General features: G+C 33.7%; 1 protein-coding gene and 1 pseudogene across 1 annotated transcript; both read right to left on the reverse strand.

The window, feature by feature from the left end:
- Positions 1-15,778, reverse strand: part of LOC117905524 — a 123,669-nt pseudogene that overhangs the window by 24,043 nt on the left and 83,848 nt on the right.
- On the reverse strand, positions 11,778-15,045 carry LOC117907235 (laccase-14-like). Its single transcript, XM_034820705.1, has 6 exons — positions 14,726-15,045; positions 14,331-14,482; positions 13,829-14,073; positions 13,611-13,739; positions 12,348-13,292; positions 11,778-12,200 (listed from the first exon to the last, which is right to left on the reverse strand). The coding sequence occupies exons 1-6, from the start codon at positions 14,825-14,827 to the stop codon at positions 12,070-12,072; spliced, it is 1,704 nt and encodes a 567-aa protein (XP_034676596.1). The 5' UTR covers positions 14,828-15,045; the 3' UTR covers positions 11,778-12,069.

Raw genomic sequence — 15,778 nt, forward strand, 5'->3', positions numbered from 1 at the left:
TGTTGGTACTGAGGTGCTCTTGGCTTCCAAGAAAATTTTGGATGGTTCCTCCAACTTGAGTTGTAAGTATTTCCATACGAAGCATTGTTGTTGGGCTTGAATTGTCCAATGACATTTGCTTGATCTCCAAACATTTCCCTAGCAGCTGGAATTGTAGGGCATTCCTCCACCAAAGTGCTCATAAGATTGACAAATAGGACATGGCTTTACTTGCACTGGTGTTTCAGCAACAACTTGCACTTCATGTATCTTTTTCAGTTCTAACTCCTCCAATCTTCTTGTCATAGTTGCAAATTTTGCTTTCATATCAACATCTTCATTCAAGGTGTACATCCCAGCCTTAGCAATGAAAGCATTTGGTTAAGACTTCATCTTCCCCACTTCTCCTTTATTCGGTTCATCCCATCCCCTTGAAACTTCAGCTACATAACTCAAGAAATCCATAGCTTCCTCCGGATTCTTACTCATGAAATCTCCTCCACACATTGTCTCGAGGAGTTGCTTCATTGAGGAAAACATCCCATCATAGAAATAACTCACCAATAGCCATGTATCAAAACCATGGTGAGGACAAGCATTGATGGCTTCCATGTCTCTTTCCCAATACTCATAGAATTTCTCATTCTCTTTAGCTGAGAAGTTTGAAATTTGCCTTTTCAAGCCATTTGTTCTGTGAGTAAGAAAAAACTTCTTGAGGAATTCAGCTTGTAAATCAGTCCAAGTACGGATATTCCTTGGCCTTAAAGAATTAAGCCAAATATTGGCCTTATTAATAACCCGACTCTTGGTAGCTTGGCATGTAAGGGTATCAACAAAATTTATACCTAAGGTCCTTACACTAAAGTAGCAAAGCTACTATAGCATAGTGGCTCTAGGATCGAACACTGGGAAGGGTTTTTACTTTAACTGGTGAAGTTCGGAGGATGGAGTGAACTTTTCTTAATAAAAATTAGGTTAAGATGAAAACATAAAAAGATGAAGGTGTTGTAAACTAAACTAACATGAAAATAGGTTAAAAGATAGAAAAATAAGTTTCTCAAAGCTTTGGATAGCCATGCTTAACTCACTGTGTAAAAATGGAGATTTTGGGACTTTTCACCTCGAGTTGGGGAAGCAACTAAGGTGATGCTTACTTCCAGAACCGGTATGAGTTTAACAACTGAGTTTTAGTCCTTGAAAACTTACAAAAAGGGTAGCTGAACCTCATAAATGCTCTTTTATTGATATAGGTCATCTCCTCGACTTGCAATACAATGGCTCGTAGGACATAACTAATGAACGTTAGTGGATCTAACAATAAGAATCCACTGAGACCAAAAGATTATCAAGTATTGGCCATTCAAAGCAAGTCAGAGGGATTAAAAGCTTTACTTTGAATGAAAACATTTATGACGCTCAACTACTTACATATATGGCTTGGAAATCTCCATCCTGACACGGGAGCTTCACATGGCATCCATTACTTCAAGAAACTAAAAGGTTTTAGCCTCTCATCCTTGGGGATTTCATCCCCCAAAGATGTTTGGCTACTAAGAAAATGAGAAAGAAAAGAGAAAAGAAGCGTATGAACAAAAGTGCTCTTATAACTTATAAAGTTACAGGTTACAAGATTAGATTGTCTGAGGCTCTTCACCTCTATTTAAAGACAATAACAAGCTAAATTACAAGAGCTATTACAAAAGCAACCTTTTCATTGGTTGATTACAAGAGTAAAATAGGTATTTACAAAGCTAAAAATCAAGCAAAATATCTTGGAGAACCGGCAGTGGAATATCATCAACAACGTCTCAAAACAGGGGATTTCAAAGGCATTTTCGCAAGGGAAAAGATAAAGGGTCCAAATTTCGCAAGGTGAAAAGCCACCTTGCGAAAATTTGGCATTTCGCAAGGTGCCTAAATCCTCCTTGTGAAATTTTGCAAGGTGGTTTCTTCATGGTGCGAAATGGTAAAATTTCGCACCATGAGGAAAATCCCCTTGCGAAATTTCGCAAGGAGAAATTCACCTTGCGAAATTTTCGCAAGGTTTGATGCAGTTGCCTTCCGAAGGCCATATCTTCCTCATTTCAGCTCCAAATCGTACACGGTTTGAAGCGTTGGATTCTTGACTTCCTGAGCTTTGAAATGGTATATAGCATGTAGAAAATGAACTTCGTAACGTGCTCCAAAAGTGCAAAGGAAGACTACAGATGAAGTCCTCTGTTCTCTTCACTCTGTTCTCCTCTTTGCTTCTCTCCTTTGCTTGGCTTGTCTTAATGATCCAAAAAGCTGTCAAAACACTAAAACTAGCCACAAATATGATTAAAAGTCATTGCTAGGTCCTTAACATGCCAATTGGAATAAGAATGGAGAACTACTACACAAAAGTGCTTAAAACATAATGAATTAAAGGCGCAAAATAGCACTTTTTGGGTAGTAATCACTTATCCTTTAAAGTAAAAGGAAATAGCTTAAGCCTCATCAAGTCGATTGAAGCTCCTCCTTCTTGGAATGTATTACAAACATCTTCAAATTCCTTGATATGTGCATAGGGATTCTCACTTTCCATCCCATGGAAAGTTGGTAGAAGTGGAACAATATGTGGTCTAATCACTAGCTGCTCTATATGTGGCACTATACATGATGGTGCACTCATACGAGGTGAATGCATGCGGTCCCTCATTGATCTGAATTCATTGGGATTGTCCTAGTGACCATGGTGACTATGTTGATCTTCAGGTGTAGCTTTCATGATGTTCAAGCTCAATTCCAATTCCTTGTTATGAGGTGTTTCACATTTAACAACCCTTCCTCCACTATCTCGTATCCAATTTGGCATACATAACTAGTATCAACTGTAACAAAACCAAAAACAAAAGAAAACAAAACTACAAAAAGACTTAGATTAACTAAAACTAAATTAAAAGATATGTTAGAATATGAACAAGTAAAAGAAACGATTAAAAGAGTTAGTCAAATGAAAGAAAAATCACTAAACTTGTGATGAAAATCACAAGTACTCTGAAATAATATCACTGTCAAGTTGGCACCTTCCTCGGCAACAGCGCCATTTGATCGCATGCCTAGCTGGTGTACCTTGAGTTTGGCCCTCAGACAGGAGTAATCAATAAAATTTATAACCTATATCACCATACACTAGGATAGCCTTAGCTAATATAGCATAGTGGCTCTAGGATCGTTCACTGGAAAGGGTTTTCAACTTACAACTGATACCAATTCAAAGTTGAATTAGTGCTTTTTCATTTCAAGGTTAGCTTCAAAAGAAAACATAAACTTTGGCTGAAAAAGGATTTGTTTTAAGCTAACTAAAAAGAAATTAATGGGAATTACTTATGAAGAAAAGTGTTCCTTGGAGTTTTAGGATCACTAGGGTCAGGCTCCTTATGCAAAAACAGAGTTCCGGTCACTTGAATCTTTTCCTCGCATTAGAGAATTAACATATAGTTAATTCTCTAACCAGTGTTGTACAGATGTTTCCCTTTTATGGATTTCAGCATTAATTCCCTCTTACTGATACATCTTGCAATGGCTCGTGCCTCTCACCTAGCATTTGCCATTCAAGGTGATCATTAACCTTGGACTTCCTTTCTCAAGCTTGCAAGAGATAACTAATGGATGTCTCCTTAGAGTCCAAAAGCTTACCAAGTGTTGGCAATTCTAGAAAATCCTACCTTCAAGTCACCTCCCAAAGGCTCGCAAGAGATAAACTAGTGCATCTCCATGGACGGAGATCACTTGCCTTACCAAGTGTTGGCCCAGGTGAATTGAAGGCGTTTTAAGTTAACTAAAAACATAGAAACCATAAACGGGTCACACTTTCTCTTTATTAACAACTGAAACAACAAAACTCTCAATTCTTGCACTCAGGACCTTACCCAGCTACCTTAGCTCCAAGAAACAAAAAGTCTAGCCACTCATTCTCTGAGGAAACATCCTCAGAGCTTGTTTAGATAGTAAGAAAAATACAATCAAATTGAGTAGGTAAGGCAGAGCAAAGCTCTGTATTTTACTTCCTTCAAAAACTATACAAAAGTTGTCTCTGAGAACAAGCTCCCGAGATATGTGTAATAAAAATTACAAACAATATATATCTAAGGTTTTTCACCCTTTGTTCTTACTTAATAACTAAGGAATCCTATAATTCGTGGATTACAAGGAGAAAATGGGGATTTAGACATCAAATATCTGAAGCAAAAAATCTAAAAATGTCGATCGCAAATATTTGGAAGCACTCAGGAGGATTTCGTAGGCGTGCAAGATGGCTGCAAAATTTTGCAACCTGAAGGACACCATTCCACAGCCAAAGGCTGATTTTGTAGCCATCCTCTTGTGATTTCACAGCCAAATGCTGATTTCGCAGCCTGCGAAATTGGCCTTCAGCTTGGTGTGATCGACTTCCAATGGCTCTAACTTCTTCATTTCAACTCCGAATCGTGTACTGTTTGAAGCATTGGATTACTGATTTCCTGAGCTTCGAAATGACATATAGTATGAATGAAATGGACTCCAGGAAGTGCTCCAAAAGTGTCTAACAGTTTCTGTCCTCTTGAATTCTTCATGTTAGATTTCTCTCTTTGCTTTCCCTTCTTGCATTCATGATTTGCTTATGGAAAAGTACTATAAAGCTTCAAAGCTTTGGTTCTTCTAGTTAATGAGATCTTAATTGCTTTTCCATGGATTCCATAGAACTCTCCTCAATCTTGGATTGCTTTGGTGATCAAAATACTATCAAAAACACCAAAACTTACACAATTTGATTAGAAATGATTGCAAAGGTACTTAATATGCTAATTGAGTTAAAAGGTAGTAACTAATACTCAAAAGTGTTTAAAAGAGTTAATTACAAGCTACAAAATAACACTTTTTGAGTAGTAATCACTTGCTAAGGTTCTTAATAGCTTATTCAAGATTTAAGGCTTGTTGAGGTGCTTGAGCAGGTTGTGTGTACTGAGGTGGATTTGGTTTCCAAGAGAAATTTGGATGGTTCCTCCAATTTGAATTGTAGGTGTTGCCATATGAAGCATTGTTATCGGGTTTGAATTGACCAATAACATTGGCTTGATCACCAAACATCTCTCACTACTGGAATTGTAAGACACTTCTCCACCAAGTGCTCATAAGATTGACAAATGAAACAAGGCATAGCCTGCACTAATGTCTCAGAAATGGCTTGGACTTCTTGTACCTTCTTCATTTCTAGCTCTTCCAATCTCCTTGCCATAGCTGTAACTTTTGCCTTCATGTCAATGTCTTCGTTCAAAAGATACATCCCACCCTTTATATTAGGTTGAGACTTCATTCTTCCCACCTCTCTAGCATTTGGTTCATCCCATCCTCTTGAAACTTCAGCCACATAATTCAAAAAGTCCATGGCTTCCTCCGGATTCTTACTCATGAAGTCTCCTCCACACATAGTTTCTAGGAGTTGCTTCATTGAAGAAGACATACCATCGTGAAAATAGCTCACTAAGAGCCATGTGTCAAAGCCATGGTGAAGACAAGCATTAATAGCTTCCATGTACCTCTCCCAACACTCATAGAATTTCTCATTTTCTTTAGCTGAGAAATTCGAAATTTGCCTTTTTAGACCATTGGTCCTATGAGTAGGGAAGAACTTCTTAAGAAACTCAGCTTGCAAATTAGTCCAAGTTTGGATACTCCTTGGCCTTAGAGAATTAAGCCAAATCTTGGCCTTATCTTTCAAAGTGAAAGGAAATAGCTTGAGCCTCATCAAGTCAATTGAAGTTCCTCCTTCTTGGAATGTATTACAAACCTCCTCGAATTCCTTAATATGCGAGTAGGGATTCTCACTTTCCATCCCATGGAAAGTAGGTAGGAGTGGCCCAATGTGAGGTCAAATTACTAGTTGGTCAGTGGGAGGCACTATGCATGATGGTGCACTCATACGACATGGATGCATGTGGTCCCTCATGGATCAGTATGCGTTGAAATTATCCTCTTGACCATGTTGGCTATTCTGATCTTCAGGTGGAACATCCATGATGTTCAAGCACACTTCCAACTCAGTTTCTCGAGGAGTTTCAATCTTCACAAGTCTTCCCCCAATATCTCTTATCCAATAGGGCATGCACAACTAGAGATCATTGAAACAAAAACAAAGAAAACAAAAGAAATAAAATACTAGGAAAAAGTTAAGGTTAGCTAAAAACTAAATAAAAGATAAGCTAAATATAGAAAAAGAAAAAGAATTAGTAAAAATAAAAATCACCAAACTTGTGATGAAGATCACAAGTATTCACCAAAAGTATTGTCAATGTACTGTGGCACCATCCTTAGCAACGACGTCATTTGATTCGTCCCCATTGCAATCATGCCATTTGATTCTGGCTCAGACGGGTGTTATCAACAAAATTTATAAAACCTAAATCACCTCACACTAGGGTAGCATAGCTAACATAGTATAGTGGCTCTAAGATCATCCACATGGATGGGTTTTCATTGTACGGTTGACTTAATTGAAGGAAATAACGTGGTGTTTTTTCTTATGAAAGTTAGCTTTAAAAGAAAATGGAATTTTGGTTGCAAAGATTGATTTTAAGTTAAGCAAAAACAATAAGTGAAAGTAACTATAAAGAAAAGGTCTCTTAGAGTTGTAGGTCACTAGGATCGGGTTCCTTAGGCAAAGGGGAAGATTCCAGATCTTCTCTGGAATCTTCCCCTCGCGTTGGGGATAATAACATAAAGGATGGTTATCTCCCAAACCGGTTTTATATTTAACAATTAAGATTTGATCCAAAGGTTTCATGGAAAATGATAGTTGCTTCCCATTAATGGCTTCAAACACTAAAGACTCTCACCTTGAACCACCTTCCAATGGCTCATAAATGATAACTAATAGATATCTATGGATCTAGCAATAAGCATCCATGGAATTCGAAAAGCTTACCAAGTATTGGCCATTCAAGGAGATTTTAAGGGATTTAAGGCTAAACCTTGGAATAAAAACCATTGATGGTTAATAACTACTGTCATTTAAAGCAAGGACAACTCCCACCTTTCCATTTAGGTCCTTCACCTAACTTCCATCACTCCAAGAAACGTAAAACCTAGCCACTCATCCCCTGAGAAATCATCATCAGAGGTTGTTTGGCTAGCAAGAAAAGTGAAAACAAAAATGAGAAGGAAATGCAGAGCAAAAACTCTACATATTTCTTAGTACGGGAATTTACAAGTGTCTTTTTTATGAAAAACATACATAATAACATCACACATATCTCTCTCCTTATATATCTACTACCTAAAAGATATATAAAAAGATATAAAAGAAAATATCTAGGTTGGTTACAAGGAGAAACTAGAAAATTACACAAAATATCTGAAGATAAAAATCTAACGGAGTCAGTGCACAGGAAGATTTCACATACCATACGAAATTTGGCATGGTGTGTGAAATCCTCTGGCTACCTCAAGAGGTTTCGCATGGTGTGCGAAATTTCGCACAGCTATGCGAAACTGCTTGTTGTTGGATTTCTTCCTCTGGCTTTCCTCCTTGCATCTCTGATTGGCTTGGCAAAGGGCTATGAAGTGCTCCAAAGCTTGGATTCTTCATGCATTTGAGCTTTAATTTGCATTGCCATGGATTTCACCAACTTCTCCCTCATTCTTGGCTTGTTTCAATGATCAAATAGCTACCAAAAACACCAAAACTTCCCAAAAACTTATTAGTAACCTTTGCTAGGTTCCTTAATGTGCCAATTGAGTTAAAAGGTATTAACTACTACTCAAAAGTCTTTAAAACAGTTAGTTTCAAGCTATAGAAAAGTACTTTTTGAGTAGTAATCAAAACAAAAAATTAAAATTCTTGTACTCAAAATAAAATGGAAGCATAAGAATTAAAAAAATGCAAATACAAGAGAAACACTGAAATCCATTATAAAAAGTAGCATCAAATTTTCCATATCTACAAAATTTGAGTGTTTAGATTTCCAAAAATGGAAAAAAAAAAGGTTCATTGAGAGAAGACCTACATCTGCAAAACATCAAGGTGTGAGTTTAAGAGAGAGGAATTCAATCCATACCTGATATAAAGACACTGATTCGAACACATTGACTAGATTTGAAGAATGCAATTCATCCATGGAAATTTGTGTACTCAAAGAGGGTTGATTTTTTGGAGGCAATGGAAGGTGTTTGGAGTAATGGTGGTGGCTGTTGAAAGGGTCGATGGTGGTGGGAACCCATAGCCACTAGTGAAGAGGAAGTTAGGTGAACTGGAGGCTCGGTGAAGAAGATAATGTAAGCTTGATAAAATTTCCTCTAACTTTTCCCTTCTCTTTCTTCCTTATTTTCTTCATTAATTATTAAGAAAAGTAGTAGGAAAAATATTACAGTATTTTCCTTTGTATTCTTTTTCCATCATATTTTTCATGTCACCCAAACTAAGGAAAATAACTTTCCCCTTTATTTTTTTCCCTTTGCATTTTCTGAAAATCAACCACAACCTTTATAAATAAAAATTAAGAACTACAACAACACTATATATTCTTCCTCTTTATTCCTACATTTCCACATCTACTACTCTATTTTACATCCTATTTTACTTCCTTGTTCAATTAGCATTCCTCCCTTTATACAGAGTTATCTTCACACCAATTCGTAAGATAAGAAAGATGAATGAACCTTGGGGCAAGGTTCGACAGTTGGTGGCAACTAGTCAAGGCTAGAAGTCAACTTTTGCTCAACATTTTTGGCATGGGCAGCAACTTATGGACCCCTCTTTAGCATGAAAATGGCTAGAACATGTTATGCTCTCTTATTGATGATGTGTCAACAATACAATAATCATAGGATGATAATTATGCAAATAAAAATACAAATAAAAATGGTATCCAATTATATAGAAAGACATCTTCCAACATTTGATATAAATCTATAAAAAATTAAGAGGAAAATATTAAAAAGAAAAAAAAAACATATTAAACCTAAAAGTCGGGACTTAATAATAAAATAAAGTAAAAAGGTAAAATTAAAACCAAATATTAAATATGAATATGGTTTAAGTATTAAAAATATTATTATTTAGGTTTAATCATTGGGCTTGCTGGAGCAGTTTAGATATATTAGTTTTTTTTTATCCTATCTCTACACAAAATTTGTAAATTAAATATCTTTTTATGTTATTTAAAGGAAACATTGAAATGATTGCATGAAAGATTTATTCAATAGCCTAAAATAATGATATTGGCATTATATATATGTGTGTGTGTGTGCATGTATCCGATGGGCTAATTTTTAGTCATAATAATAATAATTGCATTTTGTATTATTGAGATAAAAAAAGGTTATTGTCATCTAATTTTGATATGAGATACACAAGTATTTCTAACTTTATTTTTTGATTGAATAAAAAAAATTAAAAGATTTGATTTTTTTTTCAATTAAAAGTAATCTATTGATATCAACCAATGTAACTAAAGTGAACTTGTTATTAATATGTTTAGTATAGTTATGTTTGTTGATATCAACAAGTTATTTTTAACTAAATGAAAAAAATAAAATATTTTACCTTTTTTTATTCAACCAAAATAAATAAATACCATCTAAAATTTTAGATAATAAAAATGTTTTGACTAGAAACAAATTTCATATGGAACACTGTCAAATACCATGCATAGAGAGAAATTTGGATCCTTACTTGCTCCTTTTAATGCATTGAATTTGATCTTACCTAAAACAAAATTATATTTCATGTCCTCTATTATGAGTGGACAACCAATCCTTATGTTAGATTTTAGATAAAGAATGAATATTGAAGATTGGAGTTGTAAGAAATTAGGATATCCTAATTTTAAATATGTAACAAAGTTCTATAATCACTTCAATCCATATTTTAAAAATTGTATTTCTTTCTAATATGGGAGTGAACTTTTTGTTTCTTTCTTATAAATTTCATTTGGTAATGATTTAAAAATAAATAAATAAAAGTTATTCTAAATATTTAAAAAAACATTTTCTTATAAAAATTAATTAGACGAGATGGTAAGGTCAAATTCAAGATAGCTTCATATTTTTTGCTTTAACTGAAAATTAAAATAATCATTTTTAAGGGGTAATGTTGATGTTATAAAAGTTTTATTAAACATGAAAAAAAAAACATTTTATATAAACAAAAATATAATTATAAAATAATTATAAGAAATAACATTTTTATGACTTCTATATGAAGCCTTTTTCTTAAGTTATAAGTTTTTTTTAAAAAAATAATTAAATAAGTATAAAAACTTTTATTGAACTTAATTTTTTTTAACTCTTAAAATTCAATCCAAATAAACTTTAAATATATTTGAAAATCATTTGTAGAAATAAAAAAAAAAATCAGTTAAAAATAATTCTAAACATTTTTTTAATTAAGTGATTCTTTTTAAAATCATTTATAATGTCAAAATATTTTTTTATGGATAAAAAATTAAAAATAAAAGCATTTTAATCACTATCAATATCAAAGCATTCTTAATTTATTTTTTAATTCATGCAATTTCATTTATTGTTATTTATTTTTTTAGGATTTATTTCTTTACAATTATTTTTGAGTGTTTACAAAGTACAATTAGGTTATGCCCAAATTCATTCCTTCATATATATTGGAAACATCGTGAATTGTTTCACCGAATTTTCGGGCGATATTTATGGGAAATTTTCTTTTTTTGGTTCAAAAATCATAAAATGGGTCCTGCCCCACACAGCCGAACTGCCCGCCCAAGCGCAATGGTATGAATTGAAAATTATATATATATATATATATATATATATATATATATATATTATAAATTAATTAGAATAAAATTATTATAAATAAATTAATTTTGGTTATTGTGTCTTTTTGTATAATAACTAAATATAAAATAAATATAAATTTATGAATAAAATTATCAAAATTTTAAAATAAAAAATACTTATATAAATTATTATCATTTCATCTATATCATCAAATACATCCAAATTAGATTAATATTTATAAAATATGCAAGTTATGAACATTGTTAAATATCACAACTTATATTATTCATATATCAATTTTTTTAACATAACAACCTTAATATTTCTATTATTATTTTTTTATATCATTTTTAAATTTTTAATAATATTTTCATAAATTTTGATCAATTTTTTACTAATTGATATTTTATGTCGAAATATCAATCAATATATCTTCGATATATTCATAAAAGTAAAATATCGATATATCCATAATTACTAATATTTTTATCATAAAACGAAATTTTGGTCCCTCTCCACCTTTCTTCCTCCTAACATTGTCATGCACTACTTCGTCTATTCTAGCCACAACTACCAAAAAAAAAATGAGACAACGGTGAATGAATAATTATTATTTTATTTCTTAATTCAACAGCATTGGAATCTTAGCTGGAATTTTCCAAGTCTATAAAACAAAAGCTTAATTATTTAATCTTTTTAGCACACCACTCCTGACTTTACAACTTTTCTGCCAACTTTATTGACTTGGACTTGGAGACTTTGGTCAATTACAACAGCTTAGTTGGTTGTTAAGTGTCTTTTCTCTAAACCATAAATACAAATGATCAAGTCCTACGTTGTAATTTAAAATAAATAAATAAATGCAAAATAACATATGCAAATAAAAAGTGTCTGAATCAATTTAATTTACAAAAGTGATTTGTTTTTACTGGATATGTTAATTTAAGGAAGCAGAAAAGGGTTTACTTTAATGTAAAATAAAAAATTTAAATTTAAAAATAGGATTTGAAAAGTAATTAAATCACTAAGAAATAGACTTGAAGTTCTTTCAGTGGGGTTAGACTCAATTTCTCTTTTCATAATCAAAGGTTTCCGAGGCAAATTCCACCATACAGTATCTCAAAGATTATTCAAAGTCCATTATCTTTATAGACTTTTAACAATCCAAGAAATTGACAAATTAATAATCCTAGACACAATATTCTACAACTTTACATTTTTTTTCTTATCTCACTTGAAAAGTAATACTAACTTAGTCAACATTTTTTTTAACATAATAAATAATGAAAGTTGAAATATTCAATAAAATCTTGGGCATGTTATTGCTTTGTAGCTTCAACATGGTGGCATGTCCGATGGAGGAGGCAGCATTTGAGCTTCTGGGTGTTTACCATTTTTCACTATGAATACAGTGTCCATGCCCCAAGTCAGATGGCGCTCTAAATGGCAGTGCATGAACCACACTCCTGCAACAGAGAAAATATACCAACATTACACCTAACTTATTGTAATATTAAGAAAAAAATATTTCCTTGGTATGCAGGTTGGCAGTTTCAAGCGATTGTTTTTTCTTTTCTTTTTTAAAATAGAGGACATGAGTGCTTGCAACATACCAGGGTTAGACGCCTTGAATCTAACTGCAACCCAACCATTCGTAGGAACAAAGATGGTATTCTGAATAGGAGGATCCACCAGATTATAGCGTAAAGGGTCCTTATTTTTATCGAAATTCCCAAATCCCCATCCAACAACATAGAAATCGTATCCATGGAGATGCATGGGGTGGTGTGTCCCTGCAACCAAGTTTGTCCCTTGAAAAACAATCTCCACTGTAGAGTTATACTCAAGCACCCTTACTTCTGTTCCCTTTCTCGACATCTGATACTCCAATGGAGGATACTCAGATGTAAAATCGTACACCATTTTTGGAATGCTAGGAAATTTATCTCCATATACACCACTGATGTTATAATAGTAAGCTTTCAGTATGTCAATTCTAGGGGATTGGAAGCTTATGTTGTTTATACTTGCGGAGAATTTCGTCCCATTGGGCCCTGTACATGAATTATCAGCGCATGGGAATGTGTTCATAGAAATGATGTAAATCAATTTAGTGCTCATGCTCAATGGGACATTACAAGGATGTTTCGCATCCCCTAAGCTTCGGAGGCGGCCGGTGAAGTGAACCGATGCATTTGTGTCATTGTATCTAGGAAGATGAGGCAAGGAGGGAGGTGAAGATGAAGTGTAGTATCCCCTGTACTGTACAATAGCTGTGGTGGTTGTGTTATCATAATTACCTAGCGGAGCAACGGAATAAACTCTAGCCGCCATGTAATAGTGATTCGGGCGTTGGTTAGCTTCTAATATGACATCGAAGGTTTGGCCAGGTGATATTATGATATAATCTCGTGTCAATGGTTTCGTGTAGCTACCATCTGTTCCAACCACTATCATTTTATGCTTGGCAATGGAGAAGAAGAGAGCCTCCTGCAAGGCAGCATTGATTATGCGAAGCAGATAGGTCTTGCCATGATCCACAGTTAGCTTGAATGTGCCTACAATTAGAAATGGAAAGTTGTATACTTATGACTAGCCAAAAGAAAAAGAAAAAGTTTCCATGAGGATCCACTAATTACGAAGTAATTAATTGGTTAGGGGTGTAAATTTGGTTCCATAGTTCAAAATTATATTTGGACTAGCCTTTTCTTGTGTGTTAAATCATGGTTAGCTCTACAATCCTCATAGCTATATTCCTCTTTCTTAATATTAAGCTTTAAAAATGTTGATGTTAATAAGAAAAAGTAATATGGTTAAAATACAAGAAAATGAAATCATGTACAATTTGAAAATGGGAAGTTAAACTTAATTTGTACCTGATTTTGAGCATGGATGTAGATCACCAGGTTGTCCATTTATCAAGAAAGCATCAGAGATATTGGGGTCAGCTCCGGTTGCAAGCCCTTCATCTCGAACCGCATTCACATCACTCTTCCACCATTCTCCTACATTTCAACAACTCCAATAATTTTAGATTTAGCTTTGTTGGTTAATTCATAATATGTAAATTGACCTATGAAAGTAATACTTATACCTAATATGATGGGAACTTCTACATTAGGTTTGGGAAAAGGATACTTGGTTCCATTCTTAGGATAGACGATTATAGCTCCATGAACGGTGGCTCGGGTCCAATCACTATGAGCATGCCACCATAGAGTGCCTTCCTCAGAGGAAAGGATGATCTTCTGGCTAAACTTTGACCCTGGTTGAATTGGGCATTGTGTGATATACTCAGGACCATCCGTCCATGGATATCTGGGCATTTTCACCCCATGCCTGCAAAACAATAACTATATGTTAAAACTAGTATTAATTTTCAAACTAACAAAAGATGACATGCAAAAACATATTATCATATTAACAAGAGGCATCAATTGTTCAGTAGAATTGAAGCAAATAACTCTAAAGCATTGTTTTAAATTTGACTTTATTTGGAAAGCAATATATTTCAACCTCTCTTAGAAAAAAAAAATGTATGCCATGAAGGCATGCTGTCGGCCTCTATCTTTCTCTAAGACACACATAGGACCTACCAATGAATGGTGACGTTTTCTTTTCCCCTGTTATAAATGTCGACAATGATAATCTCTCCTTTCTTAGCATATATAGTTGGTCCCGGAAATTGTCCATTTACTGTTAAGATGTTCTTGGTGTTACAAAGCCTTGTATATAAAGCTTCCTTCACCTGCAACCAATTAGAAGTTAACCATTTGTCCCAAAAGAAATATTACATGCATAAATAGTTGCATCAATCCATTTATGCAACTGTATAACCAATTAGAAATTGATAGCATGCATGAACAACTCAACGACACCAGGGTACCCGAAGACCCCATGGGGTCATACGATGGAAAATGAGACACATACTACTCCCTAAATATCATGATCAGAAAGTGGCGTTGAGACTAAAATCATATATAGTATTTACCACAAAAGTATGCCGATGTACTGAAGCTTGGCAATGGATTCCACCACCAAAAAGCAGGAACACTAAAATTTGCAAGAGTTTCATCTTTGTGATCAACCACATCTTCTTTGGAATAACAGCCTGATCTTCTCTTGTCCTAAACACAACTCCTTCAATTTTCTTACTATTTCTAATAGCACGACTTATCTTCTCTTTGACGTGAGTAGATGAATTCTTAAAGGTATTTATAGAGGCTGGAGAGAACCAAAACTAGAATTGGTGAAAGCTGAACAGCAACTTTTATGGCTGCAGGCTGGAGAGAACCAAAACTGGAGTTGGTGAAAGCTGAACAGCAACTTTTATGGCTGCTTTCACCTTCTGTGGGCAGCGGACAGCTGGTTTCGCTCGAACTTTCGCTGTATTTCTTTAATATATAATTCATAATATAGTCAAGATGATTCTACTGGGGTACGATAATTCCTCGCCACATGTCAATATAATAGGAAGTAATTTGAATGTGTGTTGGTCTTGAATGTTCTTCCGGGACCACTTCAATAAGTTAGGACCACCATAATTATGACATTTTGTCACTATACCAAATTTTAAATGAACCAAATGCATGAATTTTCTCATTCAAAATACAAGTATGACTTGGAGACTTGACTAAGAAATCAATCAAACACGTTGTTTCAGAATAAATTTAATGAAATATTCTTCACACATTTTTTATTGACTATTTTGAGAAATATTAATTAAATATATGTCGAATACTTGTTAATCAAGAAAACTGTTTTACGTAAATAATTAAGATCACATCATGAACTAATTTTTCAAGACTCAACTTGAACTTAATTATTACACCTACTATGTACGTCATCTCTAATGTTATTTCTCAAGACTCGATAAGATGTATGTAATGCATCCATCATCAATGATTGAATTAAGGAGTCTGAGATGGTTTCTTTTATTATTATTATTGTTATTATTATTATTATTATTATTATCTTAAATCTAAATAAATATTAATTTAATTTTAATTTAAATAGTATTTAATAATGTTAAATATTAAATTTT

The sequence above is a fragment of the Vitis riparia genome, chromosome 18, assembly GCF_004353265.1.
Source record: "Vitis riparia cultivar Riparia Gloire de Montpellier isolate 1030 chromosome 18, EGFV_Vit.rip_1.0, whole genome shotgun sequence".
Taxonomy (NCBI): Eukaryota; Viridiplantae; Streptophyta; class Magnoliopsida; order Vitales; family Vitaceae; genus Vitis; species Vitis riparia.

Excerpts from the sequence above, each read along its gene's own strand:
- LOC117907235 (XM_034820705.1), bottom strand. The coding sequence starts at position 14,827 with ATGTGGTTGATCACAAAGATGAAACTCTTGCAAATTTTAGTGTTCCTG. Across the intron at positions 14,074-14,330 it reads GAAAACGTCACCATTCATTG|GCATGGGGTGAAAATGCCCA; the intron begins GTAGGTCCTATG and ends ATTGTTTTGCAG. Across the intron at positions 13,740-13,828 it reads AGAAGTTCCCATCATATTAG|GAGAATGGTGGAAGAGTGAT; the intron begins GTATAAGTATTA and ends GTTGAAATGTAG.